This window comes from Furipterus horrens, unplaced genomic scaffold (assembly GCF_987537825.1).
Source record: "Furipterus horrens unplaced genomic scaffold, mFurHor1.1.pri manual_scaffold_7, whole genome shotgun sequence".
NCBI lineage: Eukaryota > Metazoa > Chordata > Mammalia > Chiroptera > Furipteridae > Furipterus > Furipterus horrens.
In genome coordinates this window covers 126,101,558-126,126,121 of record NW_028327177.1, presented here as the reverse complement: position 1 = coordinate 126,126,121, position 24,564 = coordinate 126,101,558, and the positions used below count along the sequence as shown (strand labels likewise).

At 41.3% G+C, this 24,564-nt stretch overlaps 1 protein-coding gene across 1 annotated transcript in view; it reads left to right on the top strand.

Annotated features, from left to right (window-relative positions):
* NEK10 (NIMA related kinase 10) overlaps positions 1-3,007 on the top strand; it is a 162,935-nt gene extending 159,928 nt beyond the window's left edge. Inside the window, exon 38 of the mRNA XM_090284408.1 lies at positions 2,663-3,007. Coding sequence (XP_090140534.1) covers positions 2,663-2,711 — 49 coding nt within the window. The 3' untranslated portion in view covers positions 2,712-3,007. The remainder of the gene's footprint in view (positions 1-2,662) is intronic.
* Positions 3,008-24,564: the final 21,557 nt, after the last annotated feature.

Below are 24,564 nucleotides of genomic sequence, written 5' to 3'. Positions count from 1 at the left end.
CCAAAGATAACTGTTAGTTGCCATGGTAAGAGAAAGAGGACCCAGGAATACCCTGTTAAGGGCATTATGGAAATTAGATTCTTTTTGAGGTTAGTTCAGTCTCCAACATTGTTTTCCTTCTATTTCCTCAAGTCATTCTTATGAATCACATGTGAGATTATTCAACTGCTTGTTCTTTTGGTTTGACAATATATTTCCAAAATACTGCCTTTGTAAATTTGATTCTGTTATGATTTATAACTGCAGCAAAATGATGAGTAATTCTCATTTTCCAAAGATATATTGTTAATAGAAACCACCATCTCCATAATCACTCTCCTACTGCCATTCCCGGAGAGATTCAAATTTTTCATTTTCTACTCTTGGACTGAGTACATGCAGCCAGCCTGCCATGGGTAGTATGAACATCTCTGTTATTGACTCCCAGCATCTTATTATTTAAAGTCTCGGGTTAAGTGGGGCCAAAAGTCATGTTTGTCATTTTTTAGTCTGTATTTTCTCAAAGTCTCAGGATCATGGGCAATGAATGTCTTCATATTTTTGCAGAAAAACTAAATATTAATGAAAAACTAGGTGTTTAAGAAACTTAGAGAAGCTCTTAAAAGAGCTATTTTTCCTTTTTTAAAAAGAAAATTTCAGTCTTATTTTGAATCTTTTGCCTTTACTTTTTTAGTTCTACTATCAAGTTTTTAAAAAACAAACATTAATTGCACTTCCAAAGACATATTCCTATATTAAAAGACATTGCAAATTCTCTTATGATAAATAGATAAGATGCTTAATAACAAAGGCAAAAATTATTCAAATTTGTATTCAGAATTGTGAATAGAATAGGAAGACACGATTTAAATAATTAAATTCAAGCAACATATGATGTATATAAAATAAATTTTCTCAAAATGCTTCAAATTGAAATGATTCACCCATTTAAAAATCCGTATAGCCATAACACTCCCTTTTTTGCTTCTAATAGCAATGACAGAATATCTTGGATAAAAGATTCCTTATAGTTTACTAGTAAAAATAACCCTTGGGCCCTAACCAGTGTGGCTCAGTTGGTTGGGCATCATCCCATGAAACAAAAGGTCACTGGTTCCGTTCTTGGTCAGGGCACATGCCTGGGTTTCAGGTTTGCTCCCTGGTGGGGGAGCATACAAAAGGCAGCCCATCAATGTTTCTCTCCCACATCGATGTTTCTCTCCCTCTCTGTATCCCTCCCTTCCAGTCTCTCTAAAAGTAAATAAATATAATCTTAAAAAAAATAACCTTGGTTTTGCTTAAAGCCATTGCCTGTTTACTAGTGTTCTGAATTAATTCCCAAGAAATAAGTCAGACTGTACTTGGGAGCACCTAATACTTCATAAGCTGGAAGTCCACATAATTTCAAATAAAAATCAGATCAGCTGTGACAGTCATGATTGTCTTAGTCAAAGGGAAGGGAATATGAAGTATCACAGAACATGTAGAGGTATTTAGAATCAGTATTTCGAGTTAGTAGATTGTATTTTCCCAAATAGGTTTCATAGAATAGGCAATATTATCAAGGGTGTTCATAGATATTTCCTCCTAAATAAAGTTTCACGACCAAATATATTTGGGACACTCTGAAGGTACAATTTTCCATTTTTTTGGAGATGTTGACATGTTACTATATTAAAGATTCTGAGATGGACTATAGGAAAGAAATCTGTTGACCTTGTTTAGCGCAGTGATCCCTCAGCTTTTATTTGTAACACAAGTTGAGAAAAGCTGCCCTAGCATTATGGTGAGAAATGGGAAACATTGTTTTAACTCCTCTGCCGGTATCTTTCCAGATCTGCTACTACTTTCATTGTCTTCGTCATCAGTTGGTAGAAAGAATGTCTCAGGCACCAAATGCTGCATTAGTATATTTTTTAAAAGTGGTAACAGAAACAGAAATAGCAGCAAGAAGTCATGAGCAAATAGGGGATTCCTCATTTCTGGGCTTCTGGGAAAGGGAGGTAGGACTGGGTTGAGAGGAAGAAAGCAGGGTAAAAAAATGGAACAAGGTAAAAACGAACTTGGCCAGCCCAAAGCGGGCTCTATTCTTGATCGTTTCTAGGGCTGTGTGATTTAATCATATTTGACACACATAAACATTTAACTTCCTTACCAGAAAGATACAGCCTAGCATGCCTTAATTTTCTCATTGCTCTTTGTGAGAATAAACGTCTGTTTCTGTGAGTGAATAGATGACATCCTTATATTCTTAGAGATACACATTAATATTTTATTTTGTAACAAGAAGGTACGTGTTGAGAAATATTGATATGCAAGATAAAATCTATATTGAATCAACTTGTATTGCTTTCCCTTCCCAATTAACTGATTAATATATGAAATAGATATTTAATGTGCATAGGCATTTAAATGGACAAGCTACTTTGAATGGGTGTTAATTTTTCCACTATAAAGGGTTATCAGTTCCTACTGAGCTCATACTTTGACAAAGACACTGTTAGCACTGAATGTCAGCAAAAGGCAGCTTTCTAAAAATGTACCCATTCTATTGTATTTAGAATCATGTTTTATTTATTGTGATTTACTTACTTATACACCTGAGCTACTGCTCGTGAAATTGAATGTGTGAACTAAAATTTTTGCAATTCTACAGAACTGTTTCCATGTCTGAATCTTCTAGGTATCACTCCTACCCATGGGGGACCAAGAACTACCCAACCAAAAGATGAAAATGCTGCATTTTGAATGGACTTGATTTTCCCAGTGAAGTTCAAGTTCTGGACTTCAGCCCCTACTGCAAGATGCCCAAGGATTGGGTGCTGTTAAAAGAGTGTGGAAGAGAAGAGACCAAGATGCTCTGGTGACCTCTTTCTGGAGGTCTGGTGCTGGGAGGCTCTGCTCCTAGGATGCGCTATACACAGGATGGCAGGCCTCTCAGCGTGCTCCCGGGAGAAGATGCTCAATTCATCTGTGGAAGGAAAACCCACTCCTCACGGGACTTCCTTCTGAATTAGGAAAAAAAAAAAAAAAAAAACAATTCCATCATATTTTTCAAAGAAATATTTTATTCTTAGGATTGCTGACATCTAGTCTTCCATGTGTAAAAAATAGTTTCAGATAAAAGAAAATTATAGGGCTCAGAATAATAACATACTGGGAGAGTCACTGTAGCTCCCATTTTTTAATCTTAAAAGATATTTAAAATGTGATTGAATTTTCTCGTTTTAATGAAAAATTGGTTCTCTCTTAACAACTTGGGTGCTAGTGGCCATGAACCAGGTACAGTGTAGACAGTATTTGTAACCTTGCACAGCCTCTGGGAATAACTATCACATAGGCGTAGAGAAATAGAATATATTCATGTATAGTGTGTGCATATGTACATACATGTGGGGGACAGAGGATTTTGATTAGGCTAATGCTTTGCTGCTAATGAAACCTCTAGGGTTTTTAGAGCACTTTGAAGAGTTCATAGAATCTATGAAAGAGATGCAATATTCCTTGTTCTAAGTCCCCCCTTACTAAAATTACCTATATTGTTTTTGAATTTTTGTTGTGAGAAATTTGAAATGAAAATAAGCTATATAATAAAATTTAACTTCCTTCTTTATCCATTGAGACATCCCTAAGAAAGAGATCAGAATGCCAAACAGTGTCCCTTCCTATGTAGAGAGAATATGAGGTGAAAATTTTCTAGATTCTTATTGGGCAAAAATCTCTTCAACTGGCTTCTTAAAACTGGTGTAATGTCAAGAAATGCCCTTATTGCCAAATCACACTACACTTCTAAATACTTAAGGAACAGGTTACTGCTATATAATTAGTAATCTGAAAGCTGAAGTTATGCTTTTTATTTACTTTCCACTGAGTTCCGGTGTCTTTATTTACATTGGTATATTTTTAACACAATTGACTAGATTTAGTTTAGTATATACTTGCAGTGGTTAAAACGCAACAACCTTTTGTATGGTATGGAAAAATCTTTTAATGTGAATCTATTTTTACAATTAATATGTTTAATACTTAAATGATACCCAAATTTCCTTTAACTAATGCTTCTGAAGATTGTCAATGAATCTTTGTTTTTAGGCCAAGTTAATAACAGATACAGTGTAATTTATAGATTTACATCTATTTAAAAATAATAGATGCAAATATAGTAATGAAAAATTTCAGTTTCAGCTTTCAGACCAATTCCATCCAAATGTGAAATTTACAACATGAAATCAAAATGCTGTGATTTGGTTGATTTAAAACAGGCAAAAACTTTATTCCTATTCCAACTTAATTTGAACCACACTACTAATTTTTATGGTTTTAAAAAATATGTAATGGACACATTTCCTCATTATATAGGAGACAGAGGCATAGAGGGGCATACGTTTTAATTGTGTTAGAAGCCAGTACGTAGAAATAAACCAAGCTATGGGGTGAACATTTGAACAATAAAGTTCTTTATCAAATGACAATGTATTGTAGAAAAGTATAGTGTTCAGAGGTCACACCTTGGTTAGAAAAGAGAAATTACTTATTTGAAGCTGTTCTTAAATGCATACAGTTGATCTTAGTAAAAGAGAACTGGAACAAAAGATTTCTACCTAGTACTTTTAGACCATATAGATGGCGTTTATTATGCTAGGAGCCAGTAAGGATTAACAAAAAGAAGCAAATGTCTGTCTCTTTCAACAGAAGCTTTAAATCCATCAACTGGTAAGTGTAGTCTTTTGCCAAAATAGTGAATGTGTGCTATCTGAATCCCTCCCTTAAACTACTGGTTACTAAATCAACATTCTCCCAGGGCAAGAGCAACCCTTTAAGAGAAAGTTAGGGACTGGTCAGGGAACCGCTTTGTGCATGGAGGCACATCCCAACAGTGAAGCTAACTTTGCAAAAGCCTCTCTTTCAAACAACAAGCTCCACTCTTCCTTATAGTAAAACAGGAATGATCATTTTGTTTGACTATCTGAACTGTCTTTTAGTGCAAAGAAGTTGTTACTTGAACGCAATGGGCCTCATAATCTTTCTTGATTGCATTTAAATTTTTTTCTTTTTCTTTTGCATAGTTTTAAATTATTTGTTGTGGGAAGAAATCCCTGTGAATTCATCTAATTCTCAGTCCCTGAATGTGTGTATGGGGCAGAATATGAATCAGTCTTTTCAAATCACTTTGTTATATAAACAACTTCAGTGAATTATGTTATGATCCACCAGCTCTACCTGAATATGTGTATTTGAAACCTTAGTTTGCCTTTTAAAAGCAAAATGTTCCATTCTCAGAGAAGTGACAGCAACAGGCCTATGTGCTGACTGGTTGTTGACCTCATCTTCTTCCCCTTGTGTGATATCTAATTAGAGATCTTCAGGGAACAGTAACATGGGCACTAGACCCAATGCTCATGAATGAACTTCAGAAATCTAGAGAAATGCTGCTTGAGCTTAACCTGGATATTTGTGTGGCATTGGGCAGTCTTCACAGTATGTTTTGGCATTCTAAAGCAGAAGCTAATTAACAAACACCATTATAAAGCTTACCAAAATGGTGGAACTGACTAGGAGTCAAGGTCTTCCTAGAGGTACCATCTATGACTTAATAAATACTACAAATTTTGATGTTCAAAAACAAACACAGGGCTGGTTTATTCTGAGCAATTCCAGCAATATCATGAATTGACCACCACTCATATTTAAGATGTGTGAAGGTGATAATATTGTTTAGTCTACTCTATCAGTATTAATGTGCACAGAATCCACATCCTTCTTTTGATTTGCTGAATTGCACAATATATTTATTTGGAATAGCAAGGAACGAAGTACAATAACTGCTGGATTTCTTTAGAAATAGCTCCCAGCTTCTATCTGAAAGCAGAAAAACCTTCTTTATAAGCTACTTCTATTGTTTACCTTTTAGTTTTCTAATCTTGTATATTCATGAGCACAGAAATCAGCTGGGGAGGTAGTGCAAGGGAATCAGGGCTGGAGAAGCTTCTCAGCACCCCGGAGATGCAGCCACAAAGGGTTCCTAAGCAAGGGAAGCTTAATGCTTTCATATACTGACCTTGACTTTGGGTAAAATTCTGTCCACATATGCAGTTCTTCATGTTCAACAACTAAATGTGATACTAAGTATATTTCATATCTTTATGATATCTTTCAAATTATATCCATTGATGGAAATTGGCATCATTTTGGATATTTTTCAATTGAAATGTGCTGCTAACAGTACGCTTATCCTTGAAAGCTGTTTTTCATATTGATAAGAAGACTCAAATGTCTCAGGGAAACAGCTTTGTAATAAAGAAATTCTTATGTGTGTCATTACAGTTAAATTGCATATTGTAAATATGATTGTCGTAGTTGATTATATGCCTGCCATTATGTTGTTTTGAGATATGCAAGAGGAACAGGAAAGATTTTATGATTTTGATGGGGTGACTGATGGATATTGCAAATTTATACACCCTCTGGGTTGATGCACATTAGTTGTTTTTAAAAATGACGATTATATACCCTAAAATTATAATAGCATTCTTGTTGTGTGAGGTATGCTGGGTTTTCTAATTATATATATTCAGTGATTAACAAATAATATAAAAAATTTAAATACAGTTTATTGCTTTTATTCTAAAAGTAAATGAACTTTATTCTCAATTGAAAAGTAAAAATCATCCCTCTAAACATGACAAGATGCCTATTTTCATCCTGTACTATGAAGTTCTGCACTGTGCCCAGAAACTGTATTTAGAAGTAGCATACGTGTATTATAGCAAATATGTGACTTTTTAAATGCTGTCATTTGGAACTAACTTACCCTTGTTTCCTCTGAACAAAGATAGAAGTTTTGTCTGTAGAGAAAAATCACTGTCATTTTTTTGACAGGTAATCAGTAGGTTTGGGTAGATGCTTGGAATTGATCTGATGGGCTGACAAATGAAAAATTAGCTGAAATTTTTGCAATCCTAAGGCTAACTGGTCCCATAAAACAGGTAGAGGTTTCGACTAGAAATATGCTTTAACCCTTAGCACCTTTAAGTCAGACTGTGAACGTCATTTATAAAATGATATTCTTAACCCATAATTTAGTTCTACATTTCAAGCACCATTGAGTCAGGATTCTGAAAGAGAATATAAGACTTATAAATGACTAGTTAATTTAGGTTTTCTTTCCCAGCATGTTCTCTGTGTTACCTCATACTTGAAGGAAATGCAGCTGGTTTGGGGATACCTCATGTCGAGAGGGAGTACCTGAGGTATTTGTATGAATCCAACATTACATTGAGGGGGATGAGTAACTCTAAGTACTCAGAAGTGAAATCCCAACTTGTTAAAGATGAAAGACTTCAAGGATGTGGGATGGTCCCCAGATAAAACTACTTCAAGAAGTTGGATCTTAAGTAGAAGGCAAGTGGTTCCCTAGTGCCTTGGCATTGCCCTACAGGCTTGTCACAAGGTGGTGAGTGATTGGCAATGGGGCCAGATAGCTCCTTGAACTTGAATGACTCACATCACTCCCCACAGTGCAGTTGTCATTGGACTGTTACCTCTGAGCTGTCAGCAGTGCGGCGACCACCCAAAATGGCCTCCTAAGGCTCCCTGGTAACTTGATAGAATCCTTAGGACAGGGTCCCTAGAAGCATTCCAAAGACTCCAACCTCCTCAAAGAAGCACTTTAGTCTCCCATGAAATGCAGGCAGTTCTGCCTCTGGGCACCATGGTTTCTCCCCTTTCCTTCCCTATGGCCTCAGGCCCATTTCATCTGACAACGCACATTTTACAAGAAATATATACAGAACTTAGGTAAATGCAGGCAGATTTGAACATGCTGACACTTAGCAAGATTAGAGAAGAAACACTTCCAGAGATTTCAAGAAAACCAGTCGGTAGTCAGGCTGTGGGAAGATTCCATCCCTTTGCTGTTCCAAAGTGGGAACCAAAGAAAAGAAAAATCCTCTGAGTGCATTTTCTTTCCTGACATTTAGTGGATCAAAACTGAATTATAACGCTTCCCATACGTTATTGTTCTCAGGGGCGAATTTGTCAGGATCAAAGAGGACAGAGCTGTTTTCTGAAAGAAGTGCAAGGCCTAATCTCACGATGCCCAGCATTTCTATTATCTGGGCAGCCGAGGTCCGAGATGAAGGCCTGTGCTCACAGAATGGAAAAGTACTTTCAATTTGCTCTTTTCACCTCAGTCTCTAGGAGAGTATTTTTTTCTGTCCCAGTCCCATGCCTGGAACACGACCCTCCCTGTTCCTACCCAAGGAACAGACTGTTACCAGGTCCTGCAGGGATCCCTGTGTCTTTAGAGATGTTTATAGTTCTGTCACAGGTGTATGATGTGGTAGGCAGAGGGCTGAGGGACTCCTCTGCATAATAGTTCTATCCTCCCGAAACCTCCCAGACACCTTCCACCATGAGCACACGGAGACCTGGAAGTGCTGACGAACTTGGGAGGGAGGCCTTGGAAGTGAAGGAAAATGAACTATCTCTATAAAAGATTTATATTAAAAAAAATACAAGCAACTTTTATTTTTGCTATTGCTAAATATGCTCTGTACAATGCTAAAGAAAATTAAAAATGTATTTAAATCTTACTGGAAAAGAATTTCTCTTTTATCAGGAGTTCATAGCAAATGGTCATCTCTTTTCTCTCATCAGCTCCTCAAATCGCTCCTTTTATGCTTTTAAGTCTTCTGAGTTGAAAAAAAAAAGTTCCAAATAACCAATCATATATGAGTTTAAGCCCAAATATGTCTCTCAACTTTAATTGGTGGGTTCCTGTAGCAATTATCTATTGCCACAAATGTTACACAATGAAGCACCTCAAAGTTTAGTGACTTAAAATGGCAAGCACTTAATATTCCTCATGAAGCTGCTGAGCTGAGTGGGGCTCAGCTGGTCTCTGCTGGGTGTTCTCAGGTGCCTATGGCCAGCTGGCAGGTGGCCTGGGACCTAGCTGCTCTAGGATGGACTCGGGGGACAAGACAGCTGTCCACCATGTGTCTCCCATCCCTCCAGCAGCTTAGCAGATCTGTTTTCGTGGCTGGCAGTAGCAAGAGATGAAGAAAAGATGTAGAAATATAGGCCTCCTTTGTCAAGCTTCTGCTTATGTCAAGTTTTCCTTATTCCCACTGGGCAAAGTAGATCATGGTTAAACCCCCCTAAGTGTGGACAGGTATATGAGGTTTTTATTGCTGGGTTACAAATTGGTATAAACTTAGCAATTAAAAACAACATTTAAAAAAAATCTCAATTTCTATAGGTCAGAAGTCTCAGCATGCCTTCGCCGGGTCCTCTTACAGGCTGGAATCAAAGTATGGGCAGAGCGCTGGGGTCTCCTCTGGGCCTTGGGATCCTCTACCAAGCTCATTTGAGTGGTGGCAGTCTTCAGTCCCTTGAGTTTGTATGACTGAGGTCCTTAGCAACTAGGTGTGGCCTGTAGTAGTCCCCTGCCACGTGGCCCTGTCCATAGCCAGTTCACAGCAAGGCAGCTTGCTTTTTCATACGCCACCAGGAGAGTCCGTCTCTCTCTCTCTCTCTCTCTCTCTCTCTCTCTCTCTCTCTCATTGACTAAGGTTTATAACACAACCAAATAAAGGGAGTGCTATCCCATCACCTTCACCATATTCTAGTTGTTATAAGCAAGCCACAGGCACCGTCTACACGCAAGGGGAGGGCATTATGCAAGGAAATGGATACTTGGGGTCACCTTTGGGTGTGCCTGCCACAGAGTACAATACTGAAGGGCACACACATAGATAGACCTGAAAAATTAGGGCCATGCATTAAGAAATATCCCTATATCAAAAAACCTGGAGAAGAAAGGCCTGTGTGAGATAGTCTTACAAAAATGACCTCAGACGGCAGGACCTGAATTCCAGAACATTTGCGATGCCTATCCCAGGATTCAATGAGCTGTCTCCAGCAGGCTATCTGAGAGCCAAATTTAACCCAGCAAATAGACAGACAAACCTCAGTCCCTGCCTGGCATGAGAAGCAGGAAAGGAAATTATTCTTCAGAAACCAGAGGAGCTTTTTGTAGCACCATAGTAAACATCCCTCACATCCTTCAAACTTGGTGCACGATAATCTGCTATTCTTAGTTAGTCCTTTGTCAAATGGGAACAAATGGGTTGTTCTCAGTAACTAGGTTTATATGGCAAAAAACAGGAATTAAATAAGTAAATTACAGAGTATAATTTTATATAGCTATAAATGGCAACCTTAAAAAAATACTTCATAATCTACGAATAAAAGAGAATATCTCCCAAATTTAAAGATTCCTTTTCCTCCAGACTGAGAGTATAATTTCATATTAACTTTACTCTTTATATGAAGTGGCTACTATAATGTAGATTTAACTTGCTATTATAGTTTAAAGACTTAAATGGCATGAGTTAATCTTGTACACACTGGTCTTATATCTTGAGCCATGGAGAGCTGCTAGAGACATTTTAACCATCTTTCGTACATACAAAAAAGTTGGTTACATAACCTAAAACAATACTTGTAATTTTCCTAAAGACTATGTACGCACATACTATAAATTGTTTAAGGATCAAGAAACAAATCACTTAAAGTCTGAAATTCCCTAAATTTACTTGCACATGAAACAAGAAGTGCACACGAAGGATTTGGGCCCTTGGCTCACGGGGACTTGGGTTAAAATGCCAGCTCCGTGATTTCTACTTGGATGATCTCAGACCAAGGACTTAACCTTTCTAAGGCTTAGCTTCCCCATCTGTATAATGAAGATAATAGGAGATTCCACTTGAAAAGGGTATCAAGCCTAAGCTGGATGCAAGGATGCCATGCAGGTAAGGCACTCAGTACAACGTCAGCCTGTACCCACCCAGGTCCACCAGACCCTTGGACTGTTTCTGTGCATGTGGCCTCCTGGATGCTTTCTCTCCCAATAGCCTGCGTCTGTGGCTCTATGATGGGAACTGTCCTCAGGTTGCAGGAAATGGTAACCCCTGGAAATTTCTGCCTCCAGATGCAGCCCTTAACCACTGACAGGAATGTTCAGGGGGACAAACCTCCAGCACCCTGAATGGGACATTTCTGAGTCTTAACAATTCCCCTGAAGAACTGAGTCCTAGTCACCAGTCACCTCCCGTGGAACTGCCCTTGACCAGGTACCCAGCCTCCTTCCTGTCTCTGCCTTACCTCGCACTCACCTATCAGTTCTGCTGGTAACACTTCCTGAAGAAACCATCCCACATCTTGGGACATGCTTCTGGGGACACCTACAGTGAGCACTGGCAGCCTATGAAGGGCCAAATTAATATTAGCTTAAATTTTTTGTGACTAGGAGTGTCAGTTGATGATCTCTTAATGGAAATGATGCACTGATTGGTGTCATTGTGGTGTGACCAGGTATGGAGTCCTCATTAAACAGGAATAAAACTAGGCACTATGATCTGGTAGTTGGGGCCACACTCCCTTCCCCGGGTTGGTGGCTCCTTGTGGCTATTAGTGCAGTAACAGAGTCGGGCTGCCTAAGAAAAGCACCTGCCTAACCTCCTGAAATGGCATGCAGCATTCCTCCCTGACCCTGGGGAGCCAGCTGCCCCTCTCTGTGATTTATTGTTATATGTTAGATCAAGCGAGGGCAGAATTCCAAGAAAAGGAGAGGAAGTCACAGGAAGTAAGAATAGTCTTCTCTGCCTCCATTGGCCACACAGATGGATGGAGTAAGCTCAGCCTAGGGGAAAGCTCCCTGCTGTCTGGGGTAGAGGAGAGGTTGGCTGACCCTTCTGGTCGGTAGGAGAAGGAATACTTTTCTCCTATATCTTTCACTACTTTTTCTTTGAGAGTGTTTGTTACTTTCAAAAAACCTCAGTGAAAGTAATGAGCATCTTCAGGTCTGCTAATTACTTAAAAATGCTTTTGGATTATGTTGGTTAAGCTTACTGTGAACCTTTTAGATAATTTCATCTTCTGCCTTTCCAAAAAGTGAATTTTCATGACAAACATAATGTTTAGCATGAAGTGCATAACAAATGACTATTGATTCTCTTCCAATGCTTATCAGCATCTCTGCTCAGTTACACATTAGGAGCTATTTTTATTGGAATTTTTTAATGACAGTTTTCAGGGATTGACATGTCTCATTTTGTTCCTTTCATCACCTGCCTTACTGGGTCTTATCAGTAGCAACATTAGCATTTTGGCACCAGCTGTTGCAGTTTGAAAAGAATATTCTAAATTAGCGGGGCAGGAAAGTAGGGAGTGGTAGGGAAATTCTGGTTGTTCAAACTCTGCTTGTCGCTTGGGTGCCATGTGTGAGGAGGAGAAGCTCTCACTCCTGGCCATGGTCTTCAATAAATCAGAATTGCCATCAGAAACTCTTTCCCAGCCCCTTCTATTCCCAACACTTATTCTGTCCTTGCCTCCGTACGTACACACACACCACCACCATCACCATCACCACCACTGCCACCGTAACCACCACCATCACCACCACCATCACCACCACCAGTACTGTTGCCGCCGCCATGACCACCGCTACCATCACCACTACCAACACTCCTCTGAGAAAGTTAACAAGATTTTCCATTTCTTTTCTTATTGATTACGACTGTCATTGTCCAATTGCGGTAGCATGAAGCTTTGGCTATGTTTCCAAACATCTACTCAACTCTTTCACTTCCCCCACCCCCCATTTTCTTATTATAGAATTTGGAATGTGTTGGTTCATGTGTTAACTCTAACTGTGTCTAATAGGTAATGCCTGTTCCAGTGGGATATTGTCAGAGGGGTCTGCTAATAACTCGGCACCCTGTTCAATCCTTAGTTGCAAGAAACAGAATATTACCTGGTTCAAAGGGTATCACCTGGTTCAAAGAGTAAAACGGAATTTATTGGCTCATATACTTGAAATAGTCAAGATAGGACATTCTAAACTGAAAGGCTCAGAGGTAGCAACAGGACCCTTTCTTTTTTTCTTCATCTTTCTCTCTTTCCCTGCCTCTCTCTCTGAGTTTTGTTCTTTATCATGGGCTTACTTCCAAGCAGGTCTTCCTCCTACACTGGTTTTCAGGAACACTAGGCTTGTATTTTTCCAGTTCCCAGTCCACCAGAAAGATTCTTTTTTCAGTTTGAGGGAAATTCCAGAATTAAATCTCAATAGACCAAATCAGTACTTAGCTGGGAGAAAAAAAAAAGAGGATAATGAGTTAAACTGATTGGCTTGGGCCTGGGTCATATGACCAACCCTGAGCCAATCACTGTGGCCAGAAAAATGTGATGCCCATCCCTGGAACTCAGAGTGAAGGAGCCTATGGAATACCACAATTTGAGAGCAGAAAGGAGAAGTTACCCAAGAATGATAGTAGGGAAAAAAATGACTCTAAGGATAATGAGGAGCTGGATTTTTTTTTGCAGACAATAATAGGTGCTTATAAACTTGGCTTGGTCTCATCAGAAAGCATTTATATTTGACCATAGACAAGGGATTTTGGGCCAAATGGTTCTGGCCCCACAACTCCATCACCTCAATTTGCTTACAGGTACCTGAGATAAACCATCTTTTAATCAAAAGATTTCAACCGGAAAGCAATATAAGCAAAGCAAATCAAGAAACCCCAAGGAAAAACTGTCTGCACAACTCTTATGTTTCATTTGTCAGAGAACCTCCTGGGTAATGGTAGGCAGCAAGCTGGAAGGTTAGATGTATCCTTCCCTGTGGTCAGTTTGCGACCTGGCTGTAGTAATACCTGTTAATTCCTCGTTCTTCAATTCCACAACATCCAACTCTTTTGTTCTTAAAGGGATTGTGTAGGTTTCTGTGCAGGGATGCTATCTTTTTAAATTTATTTATTTTTTATTTTAGAGAGAGGGGAAGAGAGAGAAAAAGAGACGGAGAGAAACATCAATGTGTGGTTGCCTCTCGTGTGCCCCCAACCAGGGGCCTGGCTGCAACCCAGGCATGTGCCCTGACTGGGAATTGAACTGGTGACCCTTTGTTTCACAGGCCGGTGCTCAATCCACTGGGCCACACCAGCCAGGGCAGGGTTGCTCTTTTTGTTGCTCTCCTCCACTCTCCTCTATTGGGGCCACAGCATGCTCCAGTTTTTCCCTAAACTCTACTCAGTCTGCACCATTGATAATTAACCTGCAGGTTCAGACCCTCCAAGGCATGGGCCCAACCTGATTAGCACAACCAGTATATTACTGGAAGCTCAGAGCCACACAAAACTTCTTCCTCTACCCACCACTGTTGGGATCTGGCATTGCTCTTGCTAGTCTGGCAGATGTAGCATCCACATGAGCCAGGCCCAAGCCTATCAGCATATCCCAGGAGTCTCAGGGGTATTCTGCCTAACTGTAACTTGGGCCCTGGCCTGACCTTCAACCTTAACCCATTTTGTTGAGTCCAACACAATCTTACCACCTGGAACCTAATATACAGCCTGTTACACACCAAACACTAAACTAGCCCCTTGGATAATAATACCCACATCAAGCCAAACTTCTCAGTCCGCCATTGGATAATAAAATTTGGGCAGCAGCTGTCACTCCCTCAGCTCACAGAGGTCTCGCTTTTCCTGCTCATCCATTTGAATTTTATGCTGTGCTTCAAAGCTCCCTCTGTGCTTTGGTGCCAAGTCTGCTTGCATGACTTATGGCATTGAGGGAATTCTCCCTCCATAAATACAGCAAAGCTGGGCTATTCTATCTTGTGAGCCAAGAGCATTCATTCATCCTTTTATTTATTCATACAACAAATGTTCATCGCATAGTCCAGTGCTTCTAAAACTTTAATATGCATATTAATTACCTGTGGATCTTACTAGAATGCAGCTTCTGATTCAGCAGGGCTGGGATGGGGCCTGAGCTTGTGCATTTTTAATAAGCTCCCAGATGGATATACCTGCTGAGATTTTACAAACGAGAATTTCAGTAATAAGGAATATGGGAACTCAGTAAATATTTGTTGAAAGTTAAGGAAATAGAAACCCGCATCTAAGTTTTGAGCAAAAGTTTCACTTCAGATAGTCATAAAACAGAGGCATAATGTTGACGAGTTATTAGTAAATGATAGATAAGGGGCCAGACTCTTTAGCCTTTGCCAATTGAGTCTTTTGGGGTGCATTCTCCTCATTATCCATACTAATAGGCTTTGACCCACTGCCCCTGCCTCTTGGGAAGGGAAATACAGTTTACCTCAGATTAGCATTTCAATTACCTGACTTTTTAAACCTGTTCTTTTGAACTATATCGCAGTTTTCCAAGATGTTCTGCATAAGCATGGTTTTGCATTCACACACACACACATACACACACACGCACACACATGAGCCAGATGGTGCCTAATTACCAGCTGTTTTGGTGTAACTGGAAACTACATCACCCAACCCTACTGGACACCAAGACCTTTCATGCTCTTTTATGTCTATATAGATTGCCACCCACCTCACAGAATCGAAGGCAGGTAAAAACAGAAGGTGCCCAGGATATCACATTAGAGACAATATTTATTTCCTTCCCCTCTTACTGTTTCCAGCTTGATTTTTTACCAACACCGGTTTCTTAGCTGGACAAAGCAAACACTCTTTTGTAGCTGCAGAAAGCTCCTTTTTCAGCACACAGCATAGCACGTGGAGGGGTTTGCTGAAAAGGTAGGCTGCTGCCCAGAGGTCAGTGAGGAGCCCCTTCTCTGTTGACAAGAAGAATCTTGCCTCTCGAAGAGCTCATCAGAGGTTCCCAAGAGGCCCATCAGAGGTTCCCAGAGGCTGGGATTGGGAGAGGGGGATAGCGATGCTCGGTGAAAATGTTAGGGCTGTCGTTCCTACCTCAGAACTCTGGCTCCCCACATAATGAATGATGTGCCCTTAACCCACTGGAAATGATGGAATGCTCATGCGTTAGTTCTCTCCATACCTGCAGCCAATCGCCTTGCTTTGCTGAATTCCTGTAGACCTGAAACACTGTAGCCCCAGACAGGAATTGTGCAGACCTCCAATTTCTCTGCTATATTGAATGTGGGTGGAAGGAGGGGGCCATATCTTTGAAAGTGAAATTTAATGGTAAGGTTTCCTATAAGCATCATCTTAAGTAACTTTGTCTTTATTCCTAAGCCTTACTCCTTAACAAGTTAAATTTCATTTGTTCTCTCTACAGTGGGCTCTCTTTCCAACGTAAATGACAAGTAGATTAAATTAGAGTTCCTGTTTAGCTGGCAGACCATTTCAGTTTACACTGCCATCAACTTGAGCTCACCTGAGGTCATGAAAATGGCCATGTCCCATGACCATCACTCAGTAGGGCTTTAGGAGGAGACAGTCAACAGCATTCAACAACTTTTTTAGTTGGCAGCATCTGGCCTCTAAGTTTCAAAGTCCTCCCTGTTATAACAATTGTAGATTTAACAGGCATCTGTGGACTGAAACTACTGTCTATGAACAGCCAATGGTTCCTCATTGTAATCACTAAATCGAGGACATTTATTGGAACATGAGCCAAGAGAGAAGCATCCGAGGGCTCCACTGGGCAGGTTATAAAACTTGTCCAATGTTACGCCACTTCAGACTCATGGGAAAACACAGACTGGGGGGGACCTCTCTGGCTGAATTTGGGAGAAAAGGCCATACTTGAATTAGAAACAGTTTGGATTGGGCTTGTTCCATTAATGCATGTTAGTTTTTTTTTGTGCCTGGTGACAGTGCGGTGTTTTCAGCTTCTGAATTAGATGACAAAAGCCAACACTGGGAGATTTAAAAAATGTCATTGTAAATTAGATACTGGGACAGCATCTCTAGTGTTACTATATTTCAAGTTAAAATGCCCTTTTCTGTTTGGCATCTTACCTTCCCCAGGAAAAAAAAAAAAAAAAAAAAGAAATACAAGAAGTATACAAAAAGAAAAAAAAAGTCAAACACCTGTATTCCTGGCATTCAGAGCTTGTATTTTAAGGATTATTTGTTGTTGCTATTCTTTGAAGATGTTATATATGCTTTCTAACCCAAAGTTTTCTCTTCTTTTCTTTTCTTTTTTACTTATTTATATAAGTGGGCACCTTTAAAAGTCCAGGAAACCTTCATCTCTATCAGGTTTCAGCAAATTGTTGCCTGCAGGCCAAATCCTGCCCACTGCCTAATTTTGTAAATACTAAAATTTAATGGGAACACAGCATGCTCATTCACTTATGGATTGTCCCTGGCTGCTTCCGAGCTACAGTGGCATATGAAGTCTTTCCAAACTGTGGTCCCTGGCCCTCCAGCAGTGACATCATCTGATAGCTTGTTAGAAATGCAGACTCTCAGGCCACACTCCAGACCTGTGGAATTATAATCTGCATTTGACAAGATCCCCCAGGTACTTCTTATGCACATTGAAGTTTGACACGTGCAGGCTCCGTTCGGTCAGCCTAAATCCTGCCTTTTACTTCCATCCGTTTCTCTCCAGATCCAATTGGAAGAATAAGAAAATAGGGACTGCTGAAGCCCAGGACTCTAGTCTCAAATTAAAATGGCTTCCTATTTTTAGTTAAGAAAGAGAACTATTGCCTGCTAAGAGAGCTAAATATTAATTCAAATGTTCCCTGTTTATTCAACAGGCCGTAGTTGCTCCTGGGAAGCTGTCAAGATTTATTTAGAATGGGGATAAACATTTTTTAAAATCAAATACACAGAGAGACAAGTGCTGTTTCATCAGGAACTGCTGGAGGAACACTTTCTTTTCTTGCTTTTATTTTTCAAAAAGGTCTTTGTTTGCCCAAAGGGCACACACAGGCTCCTGGAAATCTTGCAGACAAACTGTCCATGAGGAATGCTGAGCTCTGGGGAAATGGGGATGCAGACAGCAGGTGTCACTGTGTTGACCCTGCAGTCACTTCTACAGTTGTAGCAGCTTGTCCGAGTCCAGTCTCCCGAGAGGTGGTGGGTGGGCTGGCCGATAGGAGAGCTACCCCGGCCACTCCATGTCCCAGACTCACCGCTTTGGGGCCCTGTGAGGCAGCTTGCCCAGGGCGCTGGGCTGCTCTGCTTGCTGGCTGAGCCGTCACAGTTTGTTGGAGAATGTTTATTAAAACACGGAGAGGTTGTGGAAGAAACCCTGGTCTATTGATCAGCGCCTGGTGTTTAGAAACAAAGAGGCCTGGATTATCTCCCAGCTCTGCCACTTCACTCATTTGCTCGGCTTCCCTGCCTCCCTCAGCTAACCTACTTCAAACACTTCATGTTATTGTTACTAGTATTATTATTAATTATTATTTTATCCCGCAGTTGCCTTGTAAGAATGGTGTGCTTTGATGCTTCTTCCTTTCTGCTTCGATTGCTGCGGGGCGATAACATACTTTAATTTATTCTCTTACAAATGTATAGCGAGGGTCTATGCTGAGCCTGGTGTAGGCTCTCTGGGAGTGAGGGAAAGAACGAGACAATCTCTTCTTTCAAGATGGTGGGAGGGAACAGTTCAGGGATGTCGGATCCTTAAGGACCAGACCTTGCTGTGTCTTCCTTTGAAATCCAGGCCCTAGCATGGGGTAAGACACAACACAGAGGCAATCTGAAAATGTATGGGCCTGCGAGAGAGAGAGAAGACACATCACACCATGCCCTTGATGATGCCCCGCCGTCCTCTGCTCTCCATTTCTCCCCCGCCTGCTCTTCCCGGGTGGTTCTTGTTGTCTACACAGTAAACATCCAGTCCTCCACACCTGGGCTTTACCTGTCTCATTGCCATTCATTCTATCCCCTCTAAACTTTTCTTTAAAAACACAGTTGTGCGAGGTTGTCTCTCCTCTGCTGATGTCATTGCTTCTCCTGTGGGCTTCTTCATTCTTCGGTGCTACTTATTCTTCAAGGTGCAATTCAAATGCCACACCTTGCAGCCAATACTGTCAGCAGCCCCCCTGTGTCCCCTCGGCACCTTTTACTGTGAGTGCCCACATGACTTCCAATGGCCAGTCTCTGGGACTCTGCCTGAGAGCTCACTCTGGCCACAAAGTCCATTCTGCCTATGTGCAATGCTGGCTGCCTGCACAGGGGAGCTAACCTTACGTGCCTCTCCCAGGACTCAGCAGTCCCCACCAATCACCAGCAGGATTGTTTCTGGGGCTGAATAACCCCTGGGTGTGTGTTGCTCATGGGTCCCAAACTCTCCAGCATGACTGATGTTGATAACATGCCCCTTACTGCTTTCCTCTCCCTGTCTCTGCTCCCACTTCCCTACTCGTGTTTCCTGGATCACCTCCAAAATAAATTACTTACCTTCATATCCATATCTCAGGGTCTGCTTTCCCTCCTCTGTTCTTCTGAGAACTCCCCAGGAGAAATAGAGCTTCCTGCCTATTGTCCTGTAACATTTGTACTTACCTCTGATACATTGTTTATTATACTTTAGTGCAATGATCTGCTTATGTGTTAGATGGGCAGATAGAGGAAGCAAGACTTTTTTCATTCCGATCCCCGTGGCCCTCTTGCCTAGTGTGCACCCGTCACATAGCAGGCACCCCATATTTCTTGAACTAGAGCCATCTTATGGAAAAACAAACAAACAAACATTTTGGCCAACCCAATATTACCATTTTAGTGGGGGAAAAAGAACATAACACACCATAAAACATAATAAAAAAGAAATGAAACAGTATCCAAAGGTAGTAAAATGCTGAAATACACCAAATGAGAGGGAAAACTAGATTCCAGTCCTGGGGTGCCTCCGTATGTGGATGACAGGCCTCTGCTTCATTGAGTTTCTTTTTCCTTTCTTTCTTTTTTTAATAGTAAGTACATAAACCAATAACATAGTCATTTATTATGAAGTACAGTGTACTGTGTATATAAATGTATGTGCTATCCTTTCATAGGACTGGAAGAACAGTAGGTTTGTTTACACCAGCACCACCACAAACACCAGAATAATGTAATTCTCTGTGACATTAGGATAGCTACAATGTCACTAGGTGATTAGGATTGTTCAGCTCTATTATTATTTTACAGGACCATTGTCATATATGCAGTCCTTTGTTATGTGTCATATGGCTGTATACTTTTAAATAGTTACATTACATTCCACAGTAAGATGTACCACATTTATCCAACCATTCCCTGTCTCCAACATTATACATAAAATGTTTTACTTTGGGGAGATTTTTTTTTATTGTTTCTCTATTCCAGTTGTCATATTTTTCCCCCTCTGCTCTCCCCTGCTCCGTCCACTTCCCCTCACTCTCACAGTCCCTCCTCATTTAATTGCCCATGCCCAGGGTCGTTGGTACTAGTTCCTTGACTAGCCGCTCCCCCTCCTCTCTCCCTCCTTCCCCCCTCCCCCTCCCCTCTGGTCTTACAGCTCTTGGGAATACTCTTGGGTTTGCAGAGCAAGGACCTGCTGTATTTCTCTCATTTCCTGGGTTTTAATGCCCACTGATGCATTCATCCCTGGAATACATTAAGAATATACAAAATAAGAATCCTTAGCTATTTTGGAGGGACGGGAGCATGGCAGACCCCAGAAAAATCTGAGGAAACCTGCAGCAGTTTGCTCCAGAGCAATGTATATGGAAAACGACGTTCCAATTTCACTTTCACTTTCTTTTATGGCTGACTGCCCCTAAAGGCTTAGAACAATAAAATAGATGCCATATACTGCAATTAATTAAAAATTATTAAGACCCCAGGTGGGCTATTTAGCACATAAAGCATCTCCGCAGGCCTGTAGTTTATGACTTTTGGCTTTAGAAAGGCTAGGTCTGTCACCTCATCTGCCAGAGGCATCAGAGATGAGCCCCAAACCAAGGAGAGACGGAAGTAAGAACTCCTCTCACATTTGAGGCATAGCCTACATGCAAGAAGAAAACTCATCTGTCAACCGTGCAGTGACAACTTGGCAAAGAACATTACCCTCTAGTTCATAGCCCTGACTTCTCCATTTCTCTCGGGGCCCATCAATTAGGTAGGAGATGGCAGGGGCTCCAGGCAATAGGTAGACCCAATGTCAGGGGAACTCCAGCTGTTGCCTGTGTCTTAAATAGCGACAGAAGGGAGGAATCAGGCAATTTGAATAGATGCGACTTTTTTCCCCTCTGCATGTCTTGATATTTCGGTGATTGTCAATTAACTTTGCGGGTTTTAGTCTTAGAGACAGGAATAAATAAGAGTGAAAGATTTTTAATGGAGTCCAGCCAAGGACTCTGGAAATCATGGAATCGGCCCATCTGGCTCATCCCCTTCATTTTACGGAGGAGGAGATGGGCCTTGGTGGTTACGTTTTTGTCTCACTGGCATCCAAAGCCTTGGATTTCCACAGGGATTTTCTGAGGCCATGGCATTGCGAGTTCCTTAAGGAATTCAGTGGGAAAGTTGGGTCTCCCTGTTGCTACTTGTGTTGGGACAGAAGGATTCTCAGTTTTCAGGTCAAATCTTGTGAGCCCTTACGGTAGCTGAAGAAAATTATAGATACATTTTGGGTTTATGACTAGTATTGTGGACTTGACCTTGATAGGCCAATGTTATAAGCCAACTCGGTTGAAAGGAACTGGCAGGATCTTTCATCACCAGAGGGGTTTAAGAGGGGATCTCAAGACTTCTCATCCACCCTAGCACCGCCTCTCCCATATCTAACATCAGCTACTTTCTAGGCATCCAGGCCCCTATCCTCAGATTTATGGGGCTTCTGATGGTCCCAAGCCATTGACAAGGGTCAACGCTTGGAGTAATGCAGGTAGACTGAGTAGACTTGAGGAGGGTCAAATCATGTGACTCTTGCCACAGGCTCATCATTGGCTGTGGTGGATGCGTATTGTTGTGCATGGCCTGAGAAGGGCAGCTGGCACATGGTAGGGACTTTAGTATGACACACCCTCCACTAGCAACTAGAGAGTCTCTAGACAGAGCCCAGCTCCTGAGAGCTCCCTGAAGCTTCCAACTGCTTTTCTTTCACATGGATTCTGAGGAAACCTTCTGACACGGACTCTGTTACTGGGTTACATGGTTCCTTTTAGCCTCTCCACACAGCTCTTCTTGCTTCCTCTGCCCCACCGCCTAATCTCTTCCTGCTCTCTTCTTTCTCAGCGCTCTAGGATGGGGCGAGGTAGCTAGCTAGTTCTTCATCCTCAAATCTATTATTGATCATAAAATGTTTTTTCTTTTGCAATTCAGAATACCCAAGTTCTTGCAAAGAAAGCTTTCCCTTTTAAAAGCAACTCTCTTCACCAAGGGCCTCAGAAGTGTAGTTAGAAATTCAAGGCTGTGCGGCCACCATTTCTTTTTTTCTGCAGTTTTGCTATAACAACCCTCCCTGGAGGGCAGCATGTAGAACAGACAGTCCTCACTGCTGTGTGAAAGGCAGGGATGGGGTAGCGGGAAACAGAACTACAAAAGAAAAATGCACAGGTTAATGAAAAACTTTTTACCTTGCAATACAGAGTTTGGATCACCTCCCACCCACACTTGATATTTGCAAACTGTCCAGATAATTAACAAGGAATGGGGCCTTATTACCTAAATTAGCCAGACACTCACTCAACTCCTCACTTCATAGGTTGCTTTGTTGTGATTTGCATAGAATTGATTTCACTCAGAGGAGAAATATGTAGACTTTTTCTATAGGAATAATGTTCTTGGAAAGCAGCAACCTTGGTTTTTTGGAGGCTCCATTGAGGTGAGTCTTTCAGTGTCTCATAGCCAGACACAAAGAGAATTCTAGAAGGGCCTTTATGGCTAAGAGAAGCAGTGAGGATGCATTGTCTGTGTTTTTCTTTTGTCATCCTAGTTATTTATTCAGAAATATGTCCTTGAAAAAAACTTGTGTGTATTTAACTTAAATACGTGACAGAGTTTGAGTAATTGTCAGCCTCCCTACTGGGAAAAAAATTCCTGCAGTGACCTCATTATTATAATTATTCCTAAACTCTTTCCATTACTCCAGTTGCTTACTTAATAGTCCAAGTATGGTTGGAGGTTTGTGGTGGTGAGAAGAACGTGACTGTCACTTACTGTGGATTTGAGCAAGTCCTAAGGAATTGCAGGGTCCTTTTACAACTGTTGATTACCCCCCATTTCTCTAGTTTTAATATTGATTAGGACTGTAAACCCAATTTCCCCAGCCAGCTTCTGGCTTCCCAGGTTCATGGGCCAGCTGACTCGGCCCCACCCCTGCCTGAGTTAGTTCTCACCCAATCTCAAGCCACGTTTGCTTCTGGTAGGGCCTCGAGTTGGTCACAAGGCCTTAGGTGCCTAGGTCTTCGCTTCCTTCGAGCTTACCCTGCATTTCTGCCGTGTCTTAGCCTGTGGGCAGGTCTTTAGTCCTAAAGCTCAGCCTCACTTTTGCTCACTTATTTGAAGAGGTGGGATTTTGCTCCTGTTGACTGACAACTAGAGTCCTTCATGCCAAGAGACCCAATGCTAAAAAAATCCTAGGACATTGACTGTCAGCTTCTAAAGACTCCCGCCAGATACCCATGGATAGATTCTTCTGGTTTCATTTCTTGTCTTCCCTCTCTTTGGCCTAGCAGTATGGCTAATGGTCTACGGTGTGGACTTTGAAGCCAGACTCCTTGGAAATACACCCTGGTTCTTCCTCTTGCTAGTTGTGTGACCTTGGGGAGGTCTTTCCATTTTCCCTGGGCCTCATTTTAACTTTCAGAGGATAACAACGGTTTTTAGGCAGTGGGCATGGTTGTGTTGTTCCTTTCTAACTGAATTCCAGTTTTGTTTAGGTCTCAAGTGAGCCTTTGCACCATTTGCTTCGTGAATGGGCACATGCCCCAGTTCCATTCACGGAGGAGTGGGGAAAGCTGCGCTTGACCAGCTGCATCATCCTGAAGAGAGAGCCATGAAAGAGTCACTGTTCTGTCTAGACATTGGATGTCACAACCTGGAGCTGCTGTTGCCGTCTTGCTATACTCTGAGGACACCGCCAACGCTGAGGATGGAAGAGCGTGGGCACAGAGCGACAACTAGTTTTTGGATGACATGGTTAAAGCACTGAATCGACCCAATTTTGAAGTCTGCCCTGCTTCTGGATTTCTTCTTACAGAGAGAATAATTCACTTCCTAGTTAAGTCAATTTGAAGAACGGGTTCTATTTCTTACAGCCAAAAGAACCTTAACTTACCAGTAGCATTATTGGCAGTACTAACTGGGAATAAAGCATTTAAAATGCAATGCTTATGGTCAGCACACATTAACCTGTTATCATGACTATTATTTTTATTATAAGCCATCTGACCCGTGTGGGCCTGCCTCTTGGGGCTGGACCTATCTTCGTGGGCCCTTTCCTATTTAGTCCTGGCATGTGCGATTATAGATCCGTTGCTGCATGTTGCATTCCTAATCCTTCCTGAGCCCTCAAAGACACTTGCCTATGGAATGAGTGGGACTAAAAGACGTGATTTGTTGCTTGATTCTGCAGACACCAGGTAGCGTTTATTTTGAGCTCTTGTGTGTGTGTGTGTACCCACACTGCTAGTATTCGTTTAGGATTTCTCCACATGATCCTTAGTTTCAAATCATTTATGCCACCTTGACCTGACTGAATTCCCATTCACTGCCTGGTGCCCTCCTCTGCTTTCTTCCTCAATCTGCTCTCCAGTGTACATGCTTTGTATTATCCTGGTTCATGAAGCCACCACGAGACCCT